The sequence below is a fragment of the Micropterus salmoides genome, unplaced genomic scaffold (genome assembly GCF_014851395.1).
Source record: "Micropterus salmoides isolate LMB-PRFRI ecotype aquatic unplaced genomic scaffold, ASM1485139v1 Ms_hic_scaffold_6, whole genome shotgun sequence".
Classification (NCBI taxonomy): Eukaryota; Metazoa; Chordata; class Actinopteri; order Centrarchiformes; family Centrarchidae; genus Micropterus; species Micropterus salmoides.
In genome coordinates, this window is record NW_024044348.1 from 6723726 (window position 1) to 6747837 (window position 24112).

Here is a 24112-nt window from a genome sequence, read left to right on the forward strand (position 1 = left end):
TGTAAGTCAAACATTACATTACATAGAACATATAATCAGATATGGAGTAAACTAAGGTAAAGCTGATATATCTCCTTAGATGTGGATTCATATCTGAAAAACAAATCTAATGTTTGAAAATTCCACGCCACTCGTGGGATTGTTTTTGTTTGTTTAGTACTGGTTTGGGATTTTGCATCAGAGTGAGCTCTCTGTGTTTTGTCTGCGTTTCCAAGACAAATAGCTGCTCTGTTTGTGTATCTTGGATCAACTGGTCATGTGTGCGTGATTGACAACTCTGTTTGGGTGTGTAGACCATGTATGGACAGATGCCACATTAGCTTACACACAGCCATGCATGCACAGACACATAGGCTGTGAAAACCTGTTTTAGTAATTAGTGATTTGTTGATAGAATCACATGAAAAATCATTAATTATCAGCTGTTCTGCTTCATTGCTTCTGTCACAACACAACCACTGTGGTAAAAATACTGACAGATTGTGGATATATTTTTTTTAAAGGAAAGCACCCATACAGCACATACCTCCAGCAAGACTACATTATCGTCTACATTTGTCATTTTAATATTGGAACATGTCAAGAAACCTTTTGTCTGCATTAGAATGCATAGTGATCAAATATCATGGGATTGGGATACGAGCCAGATTTGCTCATTCAGAAGTAAGTGCAGATGTTCACAGTGAAAATGTTTAAAACATGCAAGACCAAGAGCATAATCACTTTGGCGAGTGTAAGACAGCTTAAATGAATGGGTAGCCCTGAAATTAAAAAAATAATCATCAAATCTATAAAATTTTACTTACATAACAGCCTCTTTCAAATTATTCTGTTAAGTTTTTGTAGAGAACTGAGAAAATCATTTAAACTGACGTCAAATTTTAAACAAGCTGTAAACAGCTTCAATCAGTTTAAGCAGAACAATACCAGATGCAGTTTCAGAACCCGGTGCAGCTTGTTTACATGTAAATGTTTGACTGTTTGGTGCACAGCAGCGGGGTGTGTTGTGTTCGTGCGAGTATGTGATTTGCCTGCTCTCTCTCTGTATGCATTTTCCTACCTGTCTTTTCTTACTATTGTTCTGTGTGCAGCCTACGGAGACAATGGGACACTCTTCTCTCTCACACACACACACATCTCAGTAAAATGCCTTCAGGAGGATATCTCTGCTTTCCAGACGTATTACACCAGACAGTCTCCTCCTAAGTTTATAAAGCTCGTCCATGGAATTAATAAATCAAACAAGAGTCAAGACATGTGCATGGTCTGCCCTCTGGCAATTTTAACTGCTCTTCTTTGTCATTAAAGCATGTCAGAATTCAGTCAGTACATCCTCTAACGATTTTCTCTTTTTATGATGTTTGTTTTCACAGAATGAGGAGAAGTCTCAGTCGGAGGTAAGCATCAGCCTGCGCACAGCACTTCTAGCTCTTTAATTTTCTATGTGCAGTTGCTGAACTTGTTGGAACATGGGGGGGGGGTGGTCACAGTTGTATCTAGTTACACGTGTAACTGTATTGTGACTGACCCTGTAACAGGCTCTTGTTCCTCTCTGCACACCTGTGTACACTTGTATGTGCTCTTTTATGCATACACTGTGTTTCATCTCTTAACCTGAACATATCAGAGCTCCCATCTGGGAGCCTCCCTCATTTGTTGCTACTGTGTTTTTTTTTTTCCATAATGCATCTGGATGCATGTGTATGACTTTGCATGCTTCTATGGCGCAGGTATGTATGCTTTTGTCTTGGTGTTTTTTGATGTCGTGCTTCTTTACGTCCTCAGATTCGCAAGCTGCGCCGGGAGCTGGACGCCTCCCAGGAAAAAGTTTCCGCCCTGACGACACAGCTCAGTGCCAATGTAAGTGAGCAAGCACACAGACACACGCACAGTCCTGAACAAACCTATTTGTACATGTATACTGTCTCCTTGCAGTGTTTATTGTGCCACAATTAATCACTAATATGCTAATTAAAAAAAACTTATTCTGAGGTTATCAGCGAAGTCTGTGCAACTTTGCCCAAAAATTAGATTTCAAATTATTATCAAGGTATATATTGCATAGAAAATAATAAAAGATTTCAGGTGGTTTGGGATAATGGGCATTACAAAAGTGGCCTTTTTTTATAAAAAAATTCCAAGGTTTTTACTAAATGTTTATAAAAGGGACATCAAGCAAAAATTCTCTTCAGGTCAGTTTTTCTTTTTTAAATGCAGTAGGTTTGATTGTACAATTAAACTAGACCAAAGTCTTCTGCCACGAAAGTTGCTCTATGAGGATGTACTTTAGCACAGCAATGCTTTGAGAAAAATACTAACTTCAGCATGCCAACATGCTCACAAGGATATTGCTAACATCCTGTGATGAGATGACTATCATGGTTTTGCCAAAAGACAGATTCATCTTCAAAAAAGCTGTCTCCCTCAAGCACCCAAACATTTACTAAATACACGCAAGAATGTTTCATGATATTCATCAAATATTGAACAGATGGCTCGGGTTGAGCACTTTACTCCAAGAAGGTGTAATTTTACATCTGGCAGAACCATGAGAATATCTCTTTAAGTGTCTCCAGACATGATCCTATCTGCCACCCTACCCTCTGTATTGCACAAGTCTCGCCAAACTCTGCTTGTAATCTGCTGCCTAAATCAGTGCACGCTGGTGGTTTAACTGTGGATTAGCGATATGGAAGGGTGGGAAAGGTGTTAGATTACCGCAGAGAGACTGTCATAGATGTGGACAGAAGATTTATAGCTAATGACGCCTGGATACAAGAAAGTGTGGTGTGACTGTTGAAAGAAAAACGGACTAAAAACATTGCAGTTTGTAGTGTGGTGTCACCAGGTCAGATTTAGGGTGTGAAGGAGGGGCTTTGTTCAAATATTTGATTACATACTGCAGACAGATGACAAATTATCTGAACACACCTTGAAGCCCCAGAGGCCGAGACTTTAAGAACATCTTCTGCTGCAAGAAGTCACGACTTGAATCACCCATCAATCAATGCCTTACTCAACTCTCACACACCTCCTGCAGGCATCTGCAGATCATTTATATCTGTAGTCTAAAGCCTGATACAGTATAGTGACGGACAACTGCATTCACACTTGTTTAAACCAGCACAATCAGCATTGTCACACTATATGGATTCATTTACAATTTTAATTATTTATTTTCACATTATTTTCTTATGACATGCAATGCCTATATGCCTTGTTTGCAGCCAAACCCACCTACCTATTCTGAAGCCTCCCATGTTGTCAGAAAGTAGCAAATTATTTCTTATACTATCTGTACACTATGTCGGCCAGAAATACATCAAATCAAGTTAGAACATAAAAATTGTAGTCAAAAGAGGTTTACTCAAAGATGGCTTTATGTTGTCATCAGTACAGTCTTGGGCCTTAGCATAAATGAATGGCTCTCGCTCCAAGGACTGTTTTTGGTAAAGATTATGTAACGGTTTGGCGTCAGTGTTGTGTTTGTAGTGTGGGAACCTGTCCAAAGCTGACCTACAGGGAATAAGAATTCTTCACAGGGTGTTATTATTTTGCACGATTATTTGGATTGGTTAAGTTTTCATTTTGGTTTGAAGATTACTTGACTGATGTCGTGTTTTGGTTTTAGCCCCGAGATTGATGCAGTTGGGGCATTTTTTCAGCTGAAGGTCTCTGCTGCACAGCTCTGTGGAGAGGTCTTCAGTCCCTCATATTCTTAAAACAACGAATTTGTTGTTTTTATCTTTTTTTTATATTTATTTTTCATACTTCTCAGTCAGTGTTTGTTAGCCAGATATCTCAAAGTTACAGGTTGTATTTGGCTGAAGTGTGGTGGACAGATCTTTCTTGGACAGCAGATTAGGTTCTGGGATTTGAAAGTCTGCGCTAAGCCATACTTATTTTGCCGTTTTAAATTCTAGTTGGAAATTCTGACTTGCATGTGGTATTTAGTAGCAAGTCATACCTGTAAAATGAATGAGGCTGTGGCTTTGCAAGGTGGAGAACTGAATTAAGAGTTGGAGGTTTGAGCTCTCCAGTTTACATTTAGCTTTTCAATAGATTTTTACAACAGTTGCACAACTTGTTTTCCCACAGGCTCACCTGGTGGCAGCGTTTGAACAGAGTTTGGGCAACATGACCATCAGACTGAAGAGTCTCACCTTGACGGCAGAGCAGAAGGTGAAAACACCTCTTGTTTTATAACACTGGGCTGTACAATTATCATTTTGCACTGTCCCTGCAGCTGATTTGCTGGTTTAATCTTCTTTTTCATTTTTTCCATTTAGGACTCTGAGCTGAATGAGTTGAGGAAGACCATCGAGCTGCTAAAGAAGCAGAATGCTGTTGCTCAGGCTGCCATCAATGGAGTCATCAACACACCTGAACTCACGCCCAAAAGGGACAGGACAGGTACAGACAAACGCTACACAAATCAGAGATATTTGATAGCCAAAGCTAATATTTTTAATTAGAATTTTGTGTCAACATTTCAGAAGTTGACTAATGCATTTGTAATGCAAATAAATTAATATTTAGTGTACACATGCAAGATGGCCTCTGCACTCTTGTATGAATGTCTTGAGGGACAGGTCTTTGAGAAAGGCCATTGAAGGACTAATTGTACAAAAAGGATCCCACAATCTGTCCGAACCACAAAGCAACTACAACATTTTATTGATAAGCAGACATTGTTATTTAATGAAAGACATATTTCAAATTAATATATGACAAGCGCATACATTTTCTGCCACTGTCTGTCTCTCCTCAGGCAGCAGTAACGGTAGTCCACAGCAGCAGAATCAGCAGCCAGACCTGCGCATCAGAAGGCAGCACTCCTCTGACAGCGTCAGCAGCATCACCAGCGCAACTAGCCACTCCAGCGTGGGCTCCAACATGGATGCCGATTCAAAGAACAAGAAGAAGAACAAGAAGAACTGGGTAAGATACTGCAAATTTAAAAGTTATACATCTGAAGACGCATGATTTCACTGTGCAATGAGACAAGCAGCCAGCACTCATGGTGGTTTGTTCTTTTTGTCTTTTCATGTGTGTGTTGGTGTCACATTTTTGGGAATCTCCCCTTTTAGGCTTCTTTCACTGGGGAAAAGGTGATTAAACTATATATATACACTTCATAGATTCAGTCCTGTTGAATACCAAGTAATAATTTAATTGGTGATTTGCAGGTCAAAAGATCTTCAGACATCTAGGTTAAAACCGAGCTAAATGTGGTTTTAGTAATCGTCTTTTGGCCAGCAAAATACCAAGTCAGTGCCGACTGGCTAGTGTCTAGTCCTAGTGTCAGTTCCTTAGTTGTTTTTTATTAGTGATCATACAAAAATAACCTTACATGCTTTAACTTACAACTTCAAACACATTAACTTTTTCCTTTTTGTTTTTGAAAGACGTTTTTGTGCAACAGAGGACAAATAAAAGATGACGACGTACGCAACTTTTTTTTTTTTTCCCCTGTCTGTCGTCTTGTAGACTGAAACGATGTTGTGTTAGCCGCCTGGGGTTAGAAGTATCTGATCCTGATGTTGAATTCTAAGAAGATCAGTGTGGTGATTTTGTGTGTGTTAAAAGACATGAGCTGGTGTGGAGTTTCCTGCTTTAGGTCACAGTGATAATAAACGACCCTCCTGTGTGCATGTGGATGTGCTTCCAGCTGTCAGTTTGTGCAGATGAGACCGCACAGGAGGCTCCTCCATGCAGGTGCTCATGTGGTGTGTATGATGTGGAGTACATAGGGGCTACGTACGTTGAAGAGTATATAATAGATCATGAAAGACCCCCTGTTTCATGGTGGTTGTGATGTAGCATTAGCCTGCAGCTGCCTGGATGTAAAATAAAATCAGCTTTTGTACTGTAGGGGCCTGTAGATTAATCTCTTAGTTTAATCTCTGTCCTTCCATAACCCATTAACCACCCAAACCCATATGATCATGTGCTTTTGTCTCTGTCTTCCTTTGCTTCGCTTCATGTGGCAGGTTTATGAGGTAAGAATGGTATGCTGTGTGAAATGAAAGAAACAAAGCTGCCTAACCCCTGCACTTTTCTAGGTTACTAACCTCTGTCCTTTTTCTCCTGTCCTCTGCTGCCACAGTAGTGCCTGCCTCTCCCTTAAAACTGCTCTTATGACAATTGAGTCAACTCTTGAAAAGAAAAAAAATCCACTTGAAATTACTTAAACACAGAGAAAGGGTATTAGTGATATAGCTTGTGTCTCTGTTCCAATTTTAAAAATCCAACAGTGAACCAAATGTCCATATTTCAACCCCCACATGATAAGAAAAGAGAATGAGTCTGTTTCAGTAGAGTCACAGCACTTTTGTCCTATCTATTCAGCACAGAGGCCATTTCTCACAAGTTCTCATGAAATTTTATAAGGAAATCAAAAAGATATTGGGACATTCCTAAAAGTGTAGTTTGAATATGACTCATCATTTTTGTTTTTTTACAGATTTTTTTTAAATGAGCAATGACAAGTACAGCTTACAAAACATTGCTGTTTTAGTTAATTATGTTGCAAATTGTGCATCAGATTGCCTCTAAATAAGTTTAGAAAAATAATAGTTCAATTAAAAAGTCATTGCACTGCAAAGTACATTTTTAATATTTAATTTCCAGTGTGAAACACACACACACGCACATCTGAATGGAATTCTCTCTCTCAAAAGACTGTCAACACTGTCACCTGCTTCCTGTGATCTAATCATTTTTAATTATTTATTCAGATACTGATTTTCACCATTTTAATATAAATATACAATTCCAATTTTGAAAACAAAAACAATGAGCCATGAGTAAAGTATAAATCAGTAGCTATACACTCACCTTTCTCTTGCGTTTAGAGCTGCTCAAGTCATAAGACAGCCTACCCATAATTCCCTTTTTCCTTCTGACTCACCTACACTTTTTAACAGCTGTTTTCCTCCACTCTCCCCGGCACACTCCTCCTCCTCTCCCTCTCAGCCGTGTGTTTTTGGTGTCCCTCGCCTGCTCACATTGTCCTCCTTTCTCTGTTTTCTACCTGCAGCTGCGGAGCTCCTTCAAACAAGCGTTCAGCAAGAAGAAATCGCCCAAGTCGGCCTCTTCTCACTCTGATATCGAGGAGATGACAGACTCGTCGCTGCCGTCCTCCCCCAAACTGCCCCACAACGGCACCGCAGCCTCCAGCCACATGCTAAGGAACACGCACTCCAACTCACTGTACGTAGACCTCATCACCTCATAGTTGCAGGACTGGGAGCTCTGTCTTATCCTATAGAAACATAAAATCTACTCTTAAATCTAAATATTTCATGTCACTAAACTGTGTGTGTGCACATACAGATTGTCTGAGTGTCTGGACAGCGAGGCAGAGACTGTGATGCAGCTGCGCAGTGAGCTCAGAGAGAAGGAGATGAAACTGACTGATATCCGCCTGGAGGCTCTCAGCTCTGCTCATCAGCTGGACCAGCTCCGGGAGGCCATGAACCGCATGCAGGTCTGCAAATAGACACACACACACACTTGTATTAGAGAACGTCACATCAAACAAATATACAACTTTGTTACTTGAATTTACCTAATTGATGAACAGTGTTATTATCTTGCAAAGCAGTTTTTATCTTTAATAATAAAAACTCTTTGTAGTTTTAGTTTGAGAAATGCTTTATGTAAACAAGCTCTCGTAGTATTGTTTAGTTGTACTAGCTTTCAAAACATTGCACTAATTGATCGGATTATGGTGATTCAATAAATTGTCAACAATTTCTAACTCTACAACTACACCTGACTTAACTTCCGGTTCAGATTTTGGAGACATTTGAAAGGACACTCAACAGGCATTTAAATACAGAAGGGGGGGCTGAAGGGGGAGCTATCATTTAAGTTTAGAATTGAGTTTACTTCATCTGTGCATTTGTGTGTTTCTGCAGATGGAGATCGAGAAGCTGAAGGCAGAGAATGACCGTCTGAAGGTGGAGAATCAGGGCAGCAGGACGGGCTCCCAGGCCTCCATCTCCTCCTCTCCTCCCCCTCACACACACAGCCAGGCTGTGGGAACTGTACCGGGGCTCTCCCAGCACAGCCTCAACCTCACCACCAGTGAGTCCACCAGCCTGGGTAAGACAGAGCTAATGTCATGGGACCTACACAGTTCCTGGTAGATTTAAATTAGATACAAAAAAGCCTTCGACCCCATGTGACAGTTGGGACATACAGTATAACATTATCTTTTTTTTTTTTACGTAAACATTTTTCATTAATGGGTTAGTTATTATGTTAAATGCAGAGATTAGAATTTTCTGTCACAAGCACAAATGTATATCAAGACTGTGTGAGATCACTGTAGACAAAAGGTGAATCATTTCCTCCAATAAACAGATGGCATATGTGTCAGATTATTACACAGTGAATTTACTTGCGCTTAAGTAACTGCTTATTGTCGGCTTTCTGCAGCTTGCTTTCTGAAAGGGAAAACATGGAAAACTGGCCATTACCTTAATTTGAATTTGGTTGTTTTACCTTGGTACTTAAAACTGTCAAATCCTTACCAAGGTCATGGGAAATGTGGAAACCTTGTCTCACTTTGCTCTTCCTTCCTGTCAGACATGCTGTTGGATGACACAGGCGGAGAGGGAGGGATGAGGAAGGAGGGGCGACGCGTGAAGATGGTCGTCAGCCTGGACGAGGACAGCAAGTGGGGAAAGGTGAAACCTGTTTGAAAAATACAACTCAAACAGATTTTTGTTGGTGAAGATGGTTATTGTACCTGTAGGCTTTTTGATATCTAAAACCAGTCGTGTTTTTCCACCACAGGAGGGCCAGTCTCGTCATTTTCTGATTGGTTGCATCGGTGTGAGTGGTAAAACAAAGTGGGACGTCCTGGACGGAGTTGTCCGACGCCTTTTCAAGGTAAAGATAAACAGGGAGATCTGCGATACAGAATCCGATAACAAGACGATGTCACAAACACCTCGGGATCAGTGTTTTTAGTGTTCAGTTTTAAGTCTTTGAAAGTTAACTAAAAGTTTTTAAGGATCTTGGCAGTTTTATACTATAACAAAAAATGCAGAGTTGTTTAAAATACAACTATTTTCTTAACCACTCTGAAAGGTTCTTCCGTTCAGAAAAAGCACTGTAGCTGTTATCCTTTTTATAAACTTCACAAAAACTTTACTTTAAATGCCGAGCCTTTGTATCTGACAGGAGTACATCACCCATGTGGACCCTGTGAGCCAGCTGGGCCTGAGCTCAGACAGCGTGGAGGGATACAACATTGGAGAGATCCACCGGCCCAGTATTCCCAGCGCCGCCCACACACCTGAGCTGCTGCCCTGCGGCTACCTGGTGGGAGACAGCAACACCATCAACATCCAGCTCAAAGGTACCAACGCCTCATCAAGCCAACACTGCAAATGATAATTCTGTTCTGCTAGTGTGTAAGGAGTAATCATTTCTTTAGTTACAGTCAAGTTTATTATTGTTATTTACACTACTCAGCTGCTCGTATTCATGTTTTTAAGTCATGTGCCAAGAGAAAATCTTGTCAGAAAACAATGGATACTGAGAACTTTGGAAATCCAAAGGCATCCATTTGGTTGGTTAAATTTGAAATAGAAGATCGAGATGGAAATTTGGCTTTTGACTGAACGCTGGTGACATTTCTCTGGTTCGTTGTCAAATGCATTGTGGGAAATGTCCATAATGACTTAGTAAAGTAGACATAGGCAAGGCAGTTTAAAGGTTTACAAAATAATTCAGTCACAGCGGTGCATCTTGTGCTGTAACTATTAGTCCATTAATCAGCCAGTCTGTGGCTTTTGTCCAAACGAATAAATCAACAACTGTAGTTTTAAACTTTTACTTTTAAAGTCATTTAGGCCTGTTGAGCAAAAATGGCCCGTCAAATGTGACCATTTACTGCTTTTCGCTTAATAATATCATGATAAATTGAATATCATTGAGTTGAGTTGTCATTTCCACGTGTGTGCGCGAGCAGCCTACCAAGTAAAGGAGGTTAAACAGGTAGCTTGTTGTCAAAAGACAAAGGGAGTAGTCTGATTTGCATATAATTGATACTACCTAACAAAAACCTCAGGCAAAGCATACATAAAAGTTTTAGGAAATGAATAAGATAGTATCATCTAAACTCTTTTGACATGTGTCCAGGTGTGAGCAGTGAGAACGTGGATTCGCTGGTGTTTGACACTCTGATTCCGAAGCCAATGCTGCAGCGCTACGTCTCCCTGCTGAAGGAGCACAGACGCGTCATCCTGTCGGGCCCCAGCGGTACAGGAAAGACCTACCTGGCCAATCAGCTATCTCGACACCTGCTGCTGCTGGAGGGCCGACCTCTGACACCGCACTCTGTTGTCACTTTCAACGTGGACCACAAGTCCAGCAAGGTAAATAATACTTGGTGCAAATTCTGTATTGTCTGCACCTGCATCCATCAAAGTGTTAGTAGTAGTTTGTAGAATTTCTCTATAGTAGGTCACACTGGCAGCTATGTGGAAATCATGTATAAATTTGTCAGCTATACAGACTTTTTAGCTTTTTTTCTGTTCTTTAGTATTGAAACATTAAAATTGACGTCTTGTATAGGTTGAATTTAATTCTGTTGCATTTTCTGATGAATTACAAGTCTATTTTCATATTTCAAACAATAGCCATAAGAGCTATAATCAAATCTATCTATCTATCCATAAACAACTAACCCACTATTTATTAAACTAAAGGCTGTAAATTTCAGATGTGCGTTAGGTTACTAATCAAAGAAATCACTACATTAAAGAGTGCGTACGTAAATGAACGTCCGTAACATTCAAGCCCTTACCAAACAAGTTCACACAATGCTAAATGCAATTAAGCCCATCACTGCCAGGTAAATCTCTCTGTATTCACAGTATACCATGGTTTTAAAATCTGGTGTCTGTGGCAACACTCCCTGCTGGCTTATTGGTAGTGATGTGTTTTATGCCAAAAGTTGATTAAAGTGAGAGAAAGCCATTTTGACCTGCAGGTTTTTAAAAATTAGCATTTTGGCATTAGTGCTAGATGGTAAAATTAGGGCTCCATGTTGTTAATTTAACACATCAAGACAATTAAGATCATCATATTAAAGAACTTAACCTTCCTCTAATCGTCATCCAAACATGCTGGCTTATACTAATAATAACATGATTTCAAATGCTCTCTCTCTCTGTAGGAGTTGCGTCAGTACCTTTCAGGTTTGGCGGAGCAGTGCAGCGGTGTCCCAGGGGCGGACAGTCCTCTGGTGGTCATTCTGGACAACTTGCACCATGTCAGCTCCCTGGGAGACATCTTCAATGGCATCTTCAACTGCATCTACCAGCACTGGTAAGTTCACAGACACATGTGCACAATCATGCTAAACATGAATGTTTGGATACACATCCACTGATTTACTATTGAGTAAAGACTTAAAATATGCAGGTTTGTTAAAAGTATGTACCTATGTATAGTAAGACAACAACATTTGCTTCCTGTTCAAACCTTCAACCATTCTACTTTAACACAACATATCTGTTGATTTATTAAGTATGGTATGACTTAATGGACTGATGAGAAACAATAATGATCAATGTTTTCTCTCCCTTAAGCCCCTATATTATTGGCACCATGAGCCAAGCCACGTCATCTGCCCCCAACCTGCAGCTTCACCACAACTTCAGGTAAACTGCTGGATGTTGTTGAAAAAGATCTTAAAATAAATTTTTTTTAAATAAAAAAAAAATACATCTCTATATAGGTAAATATGGGGGAAAATGTTATATTGTGATATTTCTAAGTCCTGATATACATGTGTCTTCTCTGATAAGGTGGGTGCTGTGTGCAAACCACATGGAGCCGGTGAAAGGCTTCCTCGGTCGCTACCTAAGGAGGAAGCTGATCGAGATGGAGATTGGCAGCCGAACACGGAACGTGGAGCTGGTGAAGATCATTGACTGGATTCCGCGAGTTTGGCACCACCTCAACCGCTTCCTGGAGACACACAGCTCCTCTGACGTCACCATCGGTAAGTGAATGATGCACCATTAAAGAAAGATCCTTTAATAAATGTCAATGTGTAGAAACAATGAGCGTCTCACCTCTCTGCCCTGTGGCGTGCAGGACCTCGTCTCTTCTTGTCCTGTCCCATAGACGTAGAGGGATCCAGGGTTTGGTTCACCGACCTCTGGAACTACTCCATCATCCCCTACATGCTGGAGGCCGTACGAGAGGGACTACAGGTAACACACTCATGTGCACATACAGTTTGTTCCTTCGATTTGCACTAAATGAAAAATGGACTGATTGGGCTCTGGCCAAAAAACAACAGATTAGGTTTTTGGTGTTGGCCCATGTCTAAGATTTAGGTCATTTTTATTTATTAATTTATTTTTGTTCATACTTTTATTTATTTCAGAGAGACTTGATTTGACACCCTGAGGGGATGTTTGAAGGATCCAGCTGAATGAAGTAGAAATGTAATAAGTTTGACAATTATGGAATTATTCAGATTTGCCCTCTCACTGGACCAGGGTTCATCAAAGTGAAATGGATTCAATTTGCTCTCTTAATTCGCATGTAATTAGCATCTGATTTAATTAGGCAGCAGCTAATTAACTAATAATGATACAATAAGATCACAACCTCAGAGTGGGGCTTTGAAAGACAGAGTTAAGTAGAGGAATTTGACTCCAGACCTACCAGTTTAGAAGAGAAACCAGAATGTAGTGATGCTGAAATGCAAATACTTTTTACTAAAGCTGCAGTTTATCTGCACCCGACTTAACTTGGCTTTCAAAATTTGAAAACTAATCTTTAGTTATTCATATGTTTCTTAAAATGATCTCTAAGAAAATTAAGCCACTGGAATCATACAAAAAATATAGAATATACAATACAAGCCAACACTATAAAATTATCCTATCAAAAAGACTACAGTCAGCTCAGTAGGTGATAAATTTAAGTTTGTTGACCATACAGTTGCAATTCTCCATCCTCTTTGTTTGGTTTTGTAAAATAATCAGATTTTTTTCTAGTAGCTCTTACTTTTACCTGCTGTCACTGAGATTTAGGTTTAGCCTGTAAAAATTAGCACCTGCCTTTTAAAGGCAAAGACATTTCTACGCTAAGCTGACCTTAAATAATTACTCACAAACTGAACCTCAGATTACAGACAGACTGCTCGCCAAGCCACTATGCTTCTCGCGTTCAAATCCAAAATAATAAATCTGCCTCATGTTCTAGTGTGTTTCTGACACAGTCTGTCTCTCTGTAGCTGTATGGCCGCAGGGCTGCGTGGGAGGACCCTGCTGCCTGGGTGATTGACACTTACCCATGGTCAGCCACCCCAACTCCAGCCGAATGGCCTCCGCTGCTGCAGCTCCGCCCAGAGGATGTGGGGTTCGATGGCTACTCTGCCCCGAGAGAAGGAGTCCGGAAAGAGCCACCACAGAGCGACAGCGACGCAGACCCACTGGTGAGCAGAAATGCACATGGAGAAGAACAGTCTCAACTGTGAAAGTTGATTCTTGAGCTTGGAAATAGTAGTTTGAGAAATAAATCTTAACTCACGGTCCACTAACTAGCTGGCTTCCTTGCTTGCTACTGCACTTGAAAGGTAGTACATAAACAGCACATATTTTAAGCGAAAATAGAGCCTTTTGAAATTTTGCAAAACTCAGTAACAGTAATCTCTGAGTTGTAATGCTTGTTAAGACTGACACTTGTTTCTGCTGACAGATGAACATGCTGATGCGTCTGAAGGAGGCGGCAACATCATCAAGTCCACAGAGCTACGACAGCGACTCCAACAGCAACAGCCACCAGGACGACATCCTGGACTCTTCGCTGGAGTCGACCCTGTGATGCCATCAAAATGCAACACTGGGATTTCTTTTCAGGAGGAACTTTTTATAAGAACTGTTCTCACTGTGAGAACTTTTTGTTGAGAATATAATTTCATGCCACAAAATCCAGACACCTTAATTTGGGTGCAGGTAACCCAAATACTTAAAGTTCAAATGCATTTCAGAAAATGGGCAACAAAAGTTTCTACTGCACTGTTTTGTTTTTCACCGCTGTGGCCCGTGGCTCCTCGGTCAGGAGCCTGAAATCTACTTCAGACAGACAGAATAAAAGCACACTGCCTGTCACTGTTGATGAGGCATCATCATTACCATCATCACCTGCCATCAGCATAATTAAACACCAGCCATGAGTTCTCCATCCTCCACCGAGCTGCAAGCTCATCAGGCAGATACTGCCCAGCTGCAGTGTGCCTGAGCTGCCTGCAGATGGTGATGCAGGCCCTTGTCTCTAGAGCATCAGTGAGCTTGAGCTACCAGCTGCTAAGAACACGCAGATGAGGCTGCTGCTGGATGGATGGATGGATGGATGAACAGCCTGCCTTTTTGTGCTCTTCCCTTTCTACAGCTGAAGTTGCATGTGTGATTGCTGGAGGATAAATCAAGTCAAAGTGAATGTTGAGTCCTACAGCATACCTGCTCACATTTCCAAAAGCACCTAGAGATCACAAACTCTAGAGATTTCATTCAACTCCAAAGTTGCAAAGAATGATGTAGGACTAATCCATGAAGGAGATATGTCCACCAAAAGTAATTAAGATGATCAAAATGTTTTTGAATAAAATGTCTGCATTCAGTGAACAAAAAGGATGAGAACTGGTAAACAAAAGAAGTTGGCAAACACTGAAGCAACAGCACTGAAGCTTCACCACCAGAATGATGTCAAAGGCTGTGGAAAACTCAAAACTAAGGAGACAAGTGTTTAATCAAAAGTTCCCATCACAATCTTTGCTGAACTTTAGTTTCCTTTGGAGTTGACACATCATACGGCACTTTTCATCAAGGTTAAATCCTGCATCATAGCTTAGGAACTGTTGTTATACCAGAAAATAGTTCCTTTGAAATAATAACACACTAAGTGCATACGTTTTATTGGGCACACAGTTAAAAAGCTATTCCAACCCAAAACAACATCTGTAGCTAATTTTAGAAAGCAAGGACAAAATCTAATATATAAAATCTCTTAAGAGTCTTTCAGGAGGAAAGGGCACTAACTGGGAAATTAACATTCACCATGGCTAGATATTTCCTTTTAACTTTTACCACTTAAGATAATGTCCTTTTCTGTGTTGTAATTCTCCATTGTAATTTCACAAATAACGCCTCTACCACTTTTAAGTTCTTGCTTTGACCACTTAATAATCTCCTTGCACATTGGCCCAAATAGGCTGTTGTAGCACAAATCTCTTTTGGTGCTGGACTGAATTCTAACAATGCCTTACTCTTTTCTAACAGATATGTGCATTAGCTGATTATTTGTCTAAATGGCTGTAAACTTAACAGGGCTCTGAGTCGACACTCTCCTCAAGCACCTACAGTTGTCAAGGAGCGGCTTCGACCCGTCATCATATCAAACGCCAGTGCTGTGGGATTAAGATGTGAATGAGAAGCAGTACTTTGGGTCTCAAAATAATTTGTATGCATGTATGACCCAGTGCTGTGAAGCTGGTGTAAATATTGGACCTAGCCTGACATTGCCAGACCAATTTACAATTGTGAATTAGCCTGGAACCCCTCAGTTCATTTTCGATTTCCAAGGCAGAGACCAAAATTCCTCTGGACTCAACTGGAGAATCCAGAGGTTAGCGGACTCAACGGAATGTTCCACATCAGTGACAGCCATCTTGGTTGTTTACGAAAATGCCTCAACTTCGTTCCTCTGTACAGTCATCAAATCAAACCCGCCACATATTAGAGAAACGGTTGTGGTTGGCCCCACCTGGGCCAGGTTGGCTGGAAATCTGTTTAGCTTGCAGATTCATCTGGTTCCCAGACTAATTTGGACCACTAGCAAGAAAGAAAAATATATAGATGTTTTGGTGCTCAAAATCAGAACCTTTTGCAGGTTGATTGGATGAGGGAAGTTTAAGAAGACATGTTGATTTTATACCTCATCCCCATCCTTTTACTGTGCTTTTGCCATGCTCATAGTCCGTTTTGATTCTGTGATTTGTGATGAACAAAACTGTCATAACAAACATGTTGAACTAAGTGAAAACTAGTGTATATGCTGCTTTCTTTATAGTGATATAATTAATCTGAAGTTAAAGGTACTTGTGGTTGAATGATAATGTAAAACGGTTTAACATTTCTGTGGCATAGAAAATAAAGAATATTGTACTTTTTCTTTGTTTTAAACATCCCAGCCTGCCATCTAGGAAGGGCAGGCGGGCGTTTAAAGCTGGGGTCATGCATCACTTTCAGTGTTTTTGTCACCGATCCTATGCAACATTCATTCTGTTCTCCAAATGCGTTTTTCAGCACTGTTGAGATAAACAGCATGAACCTGATTTGTGAAAGACGTTTCTGATTTGTTGCCCATGTTCTTTGTCCATGTGTGTATTTGATAGAGGATTTCCTGATACGGTCCTTTGTAAGCACAAACTGATTCTCCGTTTTGTGTAAAGCCTGCTCAGAGGTGTGGATGTTGTGGAAGCATATGACCAGTCTGTCAGTTTATTACTCACAACCTCAATGAATGTTTTGCCTTCTTTGCGATGTACATTTTTTATATGTAACATAACTTTGTAAATAATTATCTTGAAGCATTTTGATGACTTTTTCTAGCTGATTTGTTACAGTACTTGAAAAGGAGTATTTTGTGTACAGTCTCTTTACATCAGAGCAGATTGGTGCTGTTTGTCATCACTGGTCTGTCCAGGGCTCGGAGAATTAATCTATCACTGTACTAGTCTTAAGTTATTGTGATTCAATAAAATTAATAATTATTTATGATTGAATTTTGTCTATCGGTTCTTTTTTTTAAACACACAATTGACTTGGAACTGTTTACAAGTTTATTTGGTATTTGTACAAAAAGTGTGAAATAAACATATATACAGCACATAAAACAATTAATAAACAAATTCATATAAATTAACGAAATAGCTACATTTGTCAATAAACAACTCTATTCAAGGTCATGGTAAAAGGAACTCGGTATTCTTGGCATAAAATGTCCATACAAAATTGTACAAAATACTGTACAATTGAACAAAGCTGTGCAAAACAGCAAAATGTATCAGAAGCAGATCCTGTACAGAGCGCATGCGCTGATGAAGCAACAAACTTGAGTGAAACTTATTTTTTGAACAATGACATTTATGGAGTCGGTTTCAGGGTGGCAGCTTCTTATAAATCTGGTCACAGTCTCATGAAAACAAAGCATGGGTTAGATCTCTATATTTGTTTTTTTTAATAAATTAAGATACTGTTATTTCTTCTTCGTCTGACTCTGAGAAGTCTGAGTGCTTACTGGAAAGAGATGGAGAGGAGATGCTGGACCCTGCCACCCTCATTCTCTCTCTTCTGAATGCTTCTTCCTCATCCTCCTCATCCTCGGCTGAGGACTTCTTGCCCACGTCGCTGAGGTCCGGGTGCGGATTGGCTTTCGTGGGCAGCGTCTGCTCGCGGCAGCCACCGGAAGACAGCAGTTCTCGTTCCTTGGAGTTCCTCCACTTCATCCGCCGGTTCTGGAACCAGATTTTCACCTGTAGACGTTGAGAAAATGAGTGACAAAATTCTATGTCCGATGCAGTGGCTTGCGCAACAACGTCTTTACGCGCAAATTACGCACGACATTTTACACATTTTACGCACATTTGAGCACGCGTGAATTTTTACCTGCGAGTCTTTTAGGGCCAGTTTAGAGGCCAGTTTCTTCCTGTCGGGCTTGCTGATGTATTTCTGTTTCTGGAACATTTTCTCCAAGGCCTTGCGCTGTACATCGGAGAACACCGCCCTCCTTAGCATCCCTCTCCGGGGTTTCCCTCTGGCGGCCAGAGGCCACGAAAAAGTCCCGGGGACGGGGACAACGGATGAGGATGCTACAATACAAACACAGAAGAGAAATTGGAACTTGTTAGCTTTGTTTTCTTTGCCACATCTCAGAAGAAAAAATCTGTTCGCAGAGAAGAAATGATCCTTAAAACAAGCCTCAGTCCCAAATGACTAAGAGATGGGAAAGATATTGCTTTATAAATCTAAACTTAAAACCAGACACATGCAGAGGCTCTATATTAATATAATGATTTCTCTTTAAGGCCATACTTTTCAACCGGTATTATTGGAAGTTTTCCACCTTTGGAACTGTGCAATACGTCTCCGTTTTGAGTGAAATGGCACGAGGTGACTAATTAGCACATTGGCCGGTCCCCAACCGCATTGGTATGGTAAAGAGGTAGCATATCCTTTAAGGAACCCTGTGAGGGCGGATAGAGGAGTTAATAAACCGTGAACGGTAATTGTGTAGTAATGAACTAACGCAGAAAAGACTCTGGACAGGCGGCGAAGGCCATATATTATCGCAACAAAAGGAGATTTACACTTTCAAACTAAACACAACTGCATACCAGAATACTGATGCCTGGAGGGGGGGGGGGGGGGGGGGGGGTAAAAGTGGAGGAGATTTTTTTTCTTCGTGCCTTCAAATCATTTTCATTAAATGAACACGAAAAGCTATTCAGGACGCTGGAGTTGTTTTGTTGAGGCATTCAGCTGAGCCCATGAAAAGACTCCATCTCCATTATGATTTGCCTGAATGAAAGCATGGACTAGCGACTTTATAGACTTTTCTAAGAGATTATTCTTTATCTCAACTCGTTGATTGGCCCACTTGGAGAATAGAGGAACGTTTAGGGCACAGAGAGAGTGAGCACTGGAGGTCAGTGGTAACCTATCCTATGGGCGTGCAGCAAGCAGGGGAAACTTTCCCCAGCTGGGACATATTGGATGCAGTTGGGCTCAAAATCCACCTGCGCAAGACACTTTTCCTCTCTGCATACTGCCGATTAGACTTCCTGACTGTAGCTGCCCTGTGGTCGCAGCAGAATCAGGAACAAGGACGCGCTATGTGGTCTTGTGAGAATATTGAAAACTCTCAATAGCGCCTAATAGGGAAATTAGTGCATGACTGGTTCACGCCTTTGGCCCCCCCCTGGTAAAAGTCACTCTCCGGGGTGTGTGGGTGGTTCGCCCGGTGGGAGCTGACCAAATTGGTCATGGTGCTGGAGGCTTTGTTGCCCACCACAGCGACCCAGTGGCCCCCCGGGCTCTGTGGGAAAACGCGGGGCCGGGGAAATGCCAAAACGCCCCCCAATGGGAAGCAGAGGGGACTATAACTCGCCACCCCGCCTCAAATTTAGAGCGTGACGATTTGGGATAATTGGTTAATTAGGGGGTGGGTGGGTGGGTCCCGGTAGGAGCCAGAGCCAGCAGTCCCCATTAATAAGACAGTGATTTCTTCTTTTCTGGTAAAAATCTATGACAGGGGGTGAAAGTGTTTTACATCTAAATGCAATTAGTTCAGACAGAATTCTAAAGGCTAAAGAGAGATGAATCTATAAGGGGATGTGCGTAAAGGTTGCGCTTACCTGGTAAATAAGGCGTCCTGAATATGGGGTGAAATGTTCCGTCAAAGCAGGGGATAGGGAAGGTCTTGGAGTGCAGGCTGTGGAATGTAGGGGGTGAAGAGGCTGTGGAGGAAAATCACAAGTTAAAATTCCTGAATGATAAAAATGCATCTAAAGAAACACCAACTCAAACTGAAGGTAGGAAAACACAGTGGAGCCTGTCTACTCACCGATCTTTGGTGAAGGTGCAAGGATGGCGCTCACTCCAAACTTGAGAAAAGTTGGGTCCTTGCTGCTCGGCACGGACGTTTTCAGCGAGCACGGTTCGCGCGTTACCGTGGTCGTGGCCGGCGCGCGCTCCGCGGGCGCGCCGCTGAAGGACACGGTGGTGGTGGATGTGGGCAGGGAAGCGCTCGCTGACGGGACAGTCCGGTTAATGAAGGCGGCGGGGCGGCTTATCCGCAGCAGGTCCTCCACCAAAAAGCTGGAGTGAGTCGGGAAGACGGACGGCAGGGTCTGGTGAAGTGGCAGAGAAGCGGCGGGCCGGTACAGACCCGGGTAGAGGGCAGGAGGCGCGATGATGCTTGGGATCATCATGGTCCCGGCTTTTAAAAAAAAAATCAGTGTGTGAAATCGGAGATACTCCTTCTGGTAGCTGAGAGAATCAGTCGTGTGAATGGCTGCTAACTCCTCTGGTTTCCTAACTCTGGGGAGAGAAGTTTTATAGCAGCCTGCCCCCCCGCCCCGGCTCTCCGCTCTGGGTTGACAGCCTTAACAATGGGGCTCAACAAAGTTCTCCACATGGGTCGCTTTCATGCCGCATCCCCCGGCCTGCTGATTGGCCGGAGGACGCAATTTATGATTGCATTAGACTTCATAAGCAAGCAACACACAATGTCCCCACCACAAAAGAGCCTCAGTCATCAATTTTGCATGTTGACCACTTTCTTTTCAATTTGTTTTGTTTGGCAGAGGCAAGCAGTCTAATTAAAGAGCTGTCTTTACAGATTCAGTCTTTATATGGGGACTATTAATGAGTACTTAAAAGATACTTTATTCTTTTCCATTCATGGTGTCTTTTTGTTATGGAGAATAAAAATATGCTCGTTAAAAATGCAAAATTATTCTTTTATTTTATTTTCACTGCTGACAAAATAAACACCTACCTAGCTAGATAAACCTAGGCGTCAAACACTCTTATACTATGAATAGAATAACTGATTTATCTTAGGTTATCTATATTTATTGTTAAATCTACATTTTCTACATTGGTTGCAGAAGCTGCGCAGCATCTCAAATGTAAATCAGTTTTAGGGTTTCATAGGATTCTCAACACTCAATCTGACCCTCGTCATGGAATAATGTCTTAAACGGATTTCTGCTATCAAAACGCTTTAACAGATGTGTTAAATATCACTCTTTTTGCACAGGATTCATTCAGTGTGCAGAGCCGCAGCTCAATGCGCACAGGAGAAGTGTGCGGCCTGAGCCGTGCGCTCATGATCCTGTTAACCATGAACTAACTGTCACCCTCAGCTGCGGAGGAGGCGCCCCTCGGCCTTTCTCTCCATCCCTCTCTCCAGGCTTCAGGAAAAAAGCCCAGTGGAATAAAAAGCTTTATTCCTAAAGACGGTTTTGTTCTGCTATTTTAACCGGCTGAATAAAAGTGCATCTGTGATTTGATTTAAAACGCATTCATATGAGCGGACACTGAGACCCCATATAAAACTCTTATTAAAGCGACTTGGAGCCTGATAGTCGTGTTCTGTCGGCTTTGCCCCTGAAAACCCGTTAAAGCAGAGCATTGAGGCGAAAATGCATTACAGACCCAAAGAAGGGGAAAACAATGTTGCCAGTTTGAAACTCAATTAAAAAAATACAATAAAACAAAACATTTGACTTTAAAAACATTCAAGAAACGGTAAATAGAAATGTGTATTAGGTTACTTATTTGATTTATTAATATTTAGGCTATTTCATGTGCCTATGGTTAACTTTTTTCCATTTATGCCATGTCGTGCAGCCTAGCTATCGACTAAATATTTTAATGTACAAGACTAAATAGTATGCTCGTTTTTTGCTACACTAAATGTTTTTATTTCCTTTTTTCCACTTAACGAATAAACACCGCAATAGACCTCTATTAGGGCATATGGTGAGTCTGTGCACTATTTGCGTTTGTTTGCTCGTGATATTAAGGAACCAAATATTATTGTAATATTTGGAGCATATTTTTATGCTTTACTAGCCAAAATGACTCTACAAAACCGCAATGTTCAATGTTCACATCAGGCAAAAAATAAATAAATAAATAAAAAAAAAAAAACAGAAGAAAAGCTCTGTTAATTAGAAGTGGGTGTAAACAAACTTTTAAGACAACTTTACGGCACCTGGACATTTCTTGCTGAAATAAACCAGTGAATCAGACTGCATCATTTGGGATCAGCTCAAATAATAAGTGGTTCAACATCAACCTAATATAAATTGGCCACAAACCGATAATTAAAAATGGAACGCCTCCGTGAAATGATCCTTTGGTTAGAGTCAGTGTGTATCAGAGGTGCGTCTGCTTCATGAGCGCAGGACGCACAAACATGCGTTAACACAGCGCTTCGTCACCACAGCTACACCTCCAATAAGTAACAAGACCTTCAAAGCTTTTTTATGAGGCCTTATTCCTTTACTTGGCTGCCCGAAATCCTCCTTTTGTGAGCGGTAAGCAGATGGTTAGCAGGAAGCGTAGGCTGCTCTGGCTGACCGAGACTAATTTCTACGAGCTTTGCAAGCTTGCCACGTCCCCGCTCCTTTACCAGGCCGAGTAAAAACAGCTGGCTGCGGCTGAATTAAAGCCATTAAAAGCACATCTCTGAAATATTACTACCAACAACACCCCCACCCCTTGTTAGAGCCCACTAAAGTCCCCTCACTTTAGTATAATTATCCAACCGTCCATGTTTACATGGTATTATATTGCCTCTCTATCTCCTGGTCCAATACCCGTTAATTACGAATTATTACTATTAGGCATACTGTGTCAGTGGTGCACAGTTGTGAGTTTCCGTAGTGGCTTGCTTATTTGTTTACTACTGTATCGACTCATATGGTTTTATATTTGATTTCTTACAATATTCATGTGGCATTTTAGAGTTATATATGTAGGCCCTACCTAGAATATTCATACTGGCACTACCGCATTATGTTTATGTTCACTTATGGTGAGCTAATATCCCCATAGGGATTTCCTACTGATGCTTATCACTTATGGCATCCTTATCTCTCTCTACGGGGAGGATTGCTCGTATTAATCACTTATAATATCCCTATAGGGATTACAAGTACACGACTGACACTTAAACCTATAATATTACTAAATTATTTTATGATGATTTGTCTGATATTTAGTGCTATATATCCTGAACGATATATTTATTACAGACATCATGGAATTGTTCATACTTTTTCTGACATGCCTATGTCAGTTTACCAAATAGATGAACTTAACCATTGTCTTGGGACTCTTTCTGCTTCGTTAAGTGAAAGGGGCTGAGTAAATATGTTACCCATGCATGAGAGGCTCTGTATGGGCCGTCCCATTGTGTTGCGGGTCCGACAGGTGGTTAACTGTTTATTATTCCCTCATTATTTATCGGTGACGTGGACGCACCGAGGAAAGGGAACTCCCCGTCTTTTCACTTAACCGGGGATGAACAGATTGTGCTGACTGGTCGCAGCCACGTAGGCCTACATGACTCCGGTCACAATCCATCCATCTCAGCCATGCAACCACTCAGTCCGCATCCAACTCCATCCGGGTTTGGTAAATGAAACACACTTCCATCCTGACCATTTAGACGTTCTCTGTTGCAGAGCATGCTTGCCAAATGCAACCAGGAAATCATATTTTATATATTTCTGAATATCATAAAAACTAGAATCAGTTTATGAATGTTTTAGGCCTATCTTCAAGTGCCAGTAATAACTGACAGATATAGATTAACTTTAGACTTACTAGTAGCAATACATACTAGAAGTGTTTAACCTACCATTACAGGAATATTGCAGTGCTGTGAATATTGATATTAAAAGGGAAGTTTGAGTAAATAAAGTTAAATGTTGAATATTATAGGCCCTTCATGCAGATTTTTCTGTGTAAACTAACAGTGGTGAAAAGTAATTTACTCAAGTACTGTTTTGAAGTAGGCTACTTGTACTTTACTTGAATATTTCCATTTTATATTTCAGTACAGATTTTACAAACAAAACATGATGCATTGTTATAGATTAAATTACCCAATAGAACATAACCTAGTTAAAATTAGCTCCACCTCAACCAGCTACATTAACATGTTGCTTGTATATTTATAAATCATTAAAAAAATAAGAATATAAAACTCTTAAAAGAGCATACTAAATACATTTACTTTTGATACTTAATCTTGTTGCTAAGTTGTGAGTGTGGGATGTGTACTTGTAATAAAGTATTTTCCCACTGTAGTACTGCTTTTACTTCGGTAAAGTTTATGAATACTTCTGCCACCACTGCACATTGTTTGCACTACTTCAGACTTGAGCTCGTTGCGCCTTAAAATGTCACAGTTCATATCAGTTTCAGATGAAGCTGAAATGAATCCTTGCTCCTGCCATGTGAAGTTAACCAAACATCTATTTCAGTGG

At 40.9% G+C, this 24112-nt stretch overlaps 2 protein-coding genes and 2 long non-coding RNA genes across 7 annotated transcripts in view; 1 reads left to right on the forward strand and 3 right to left on the reverse strand.

Annotated features, from left to right (window-relative positions):
- Positions 1-16828, forward strand: part of nav2a (neuron navigator 2a) — a 220104-nt gene extending 203276 nt beyond the window's left edge. For both annotated transcript variants that reach the window (XM_038702109.1, XM_038702110.1), the window contains 18 exons: positions 1374-1397; positions 1786-1860; positions 4099-4182; positions 4290-4413; positions 4772-4941; positions 7043-7215; positions 7339-7492; positions 7926-8112; positions 8599-8699; positions 8809-8904; positions 9199-9376; positions 10162-10397; positions 11201-11352; positions 11616-11687; positions 11835-12031; positions 12127-12245; positions 13280-13480; positions 13744-16828. In XM_038702109.1, the coding sequence (XP_038558037.1) occupies positions 1374-1397; positions 1786-1860; positions 4099-4182; positions 4290-4413; positions 4772-4941; positions 7043-7215; positions 7339-7492; positions 7926-8112; positions 8599-8699; positions 8809-8904; positions 9199-9376; positions 10162-10397; positions 11201-11352; positions 11616-11687; positions 11835-12031; positions 12127-12245; positions 13280-13480; positions 13744-13869 (2469 nt within the window). In that variant the 3' untranslated portion in view covers positions 13870-16828. The remainder of the gene's footprint in view (positions 1-1373; positions 1398-1785; positions 1861-4098; positions 4183-4289; positions 4414-4771; positions 4942-7042; positions 7216-7338; positions 7493-7925; positions 8113-8598; positions 8700-8808; positions 8905-9198; positions 9377-10161; positions 10398-11200; positions 11353-11615; positions 11688-11834; positions 12032-12126; positions 12246-13279; positions 13481-13743) is intronic.
- On the reverse strand, positions 7164-8030 carry LOC119890734. Its single transcript, XR_005442292.1, has 3 exons — positions 7897-8030; positions 7420-7494; positions 7164-7267 (listed from the first exon to the last, which is right to left on the reverse strand). It is a non-coding gene; the product is annotated as an uncharacterized LOC119890734 (long non-coding RNA).
- LOC119890732 lies at positions 8041-11278 on the reverse strand. Its single transcript, XR_005442291.1, has 6 exons — positions 11216-11278; positions 9170-9336; positions 8762-8924; positions 8544-8672; positions 8411-8456; positions 8041-8108 (listed from the first exon to the last, which is right to left on the reverse strand). It is a non-coding gene; the product is annotated as an uncharacterized LOC119890732 (long non-coding RNA).
- Positions 16829-16865: 37 nt separating the features above from the next.
- Positions 16866-24112, reverse strand: part of dbx1a (developing brain homeobox 1a) — a 41338-nt gene continuing 34091 nt past the window's right edge. For all 3 annotated transcript variants that reach the window (XM_038702113.1, XM_038702111.1, XM_038702112.1), the window contains 4 exons: positions 19669-20043; positions 19460-19561; positions 17712-17914; positions 16866-17578 (listed from right to left, as the gene is read on the reverse strand). In XM_038702113.1, the coding sequence (XP_038558041.1) occupies positions 17291-17578; positions 17712-17914; positions 19460-19561; positions 19669-20035 (960 nt within the window). In that variant the 5' untranslated portion in view covers positions 20036-20043 and the 3' untranslated portion in view covers positions 16866-17290. The remainder of the gene's footprint in view (positions 17579-17711; positions 17915-19459; positions 19562-19668; positions 20044-24112) is intronic.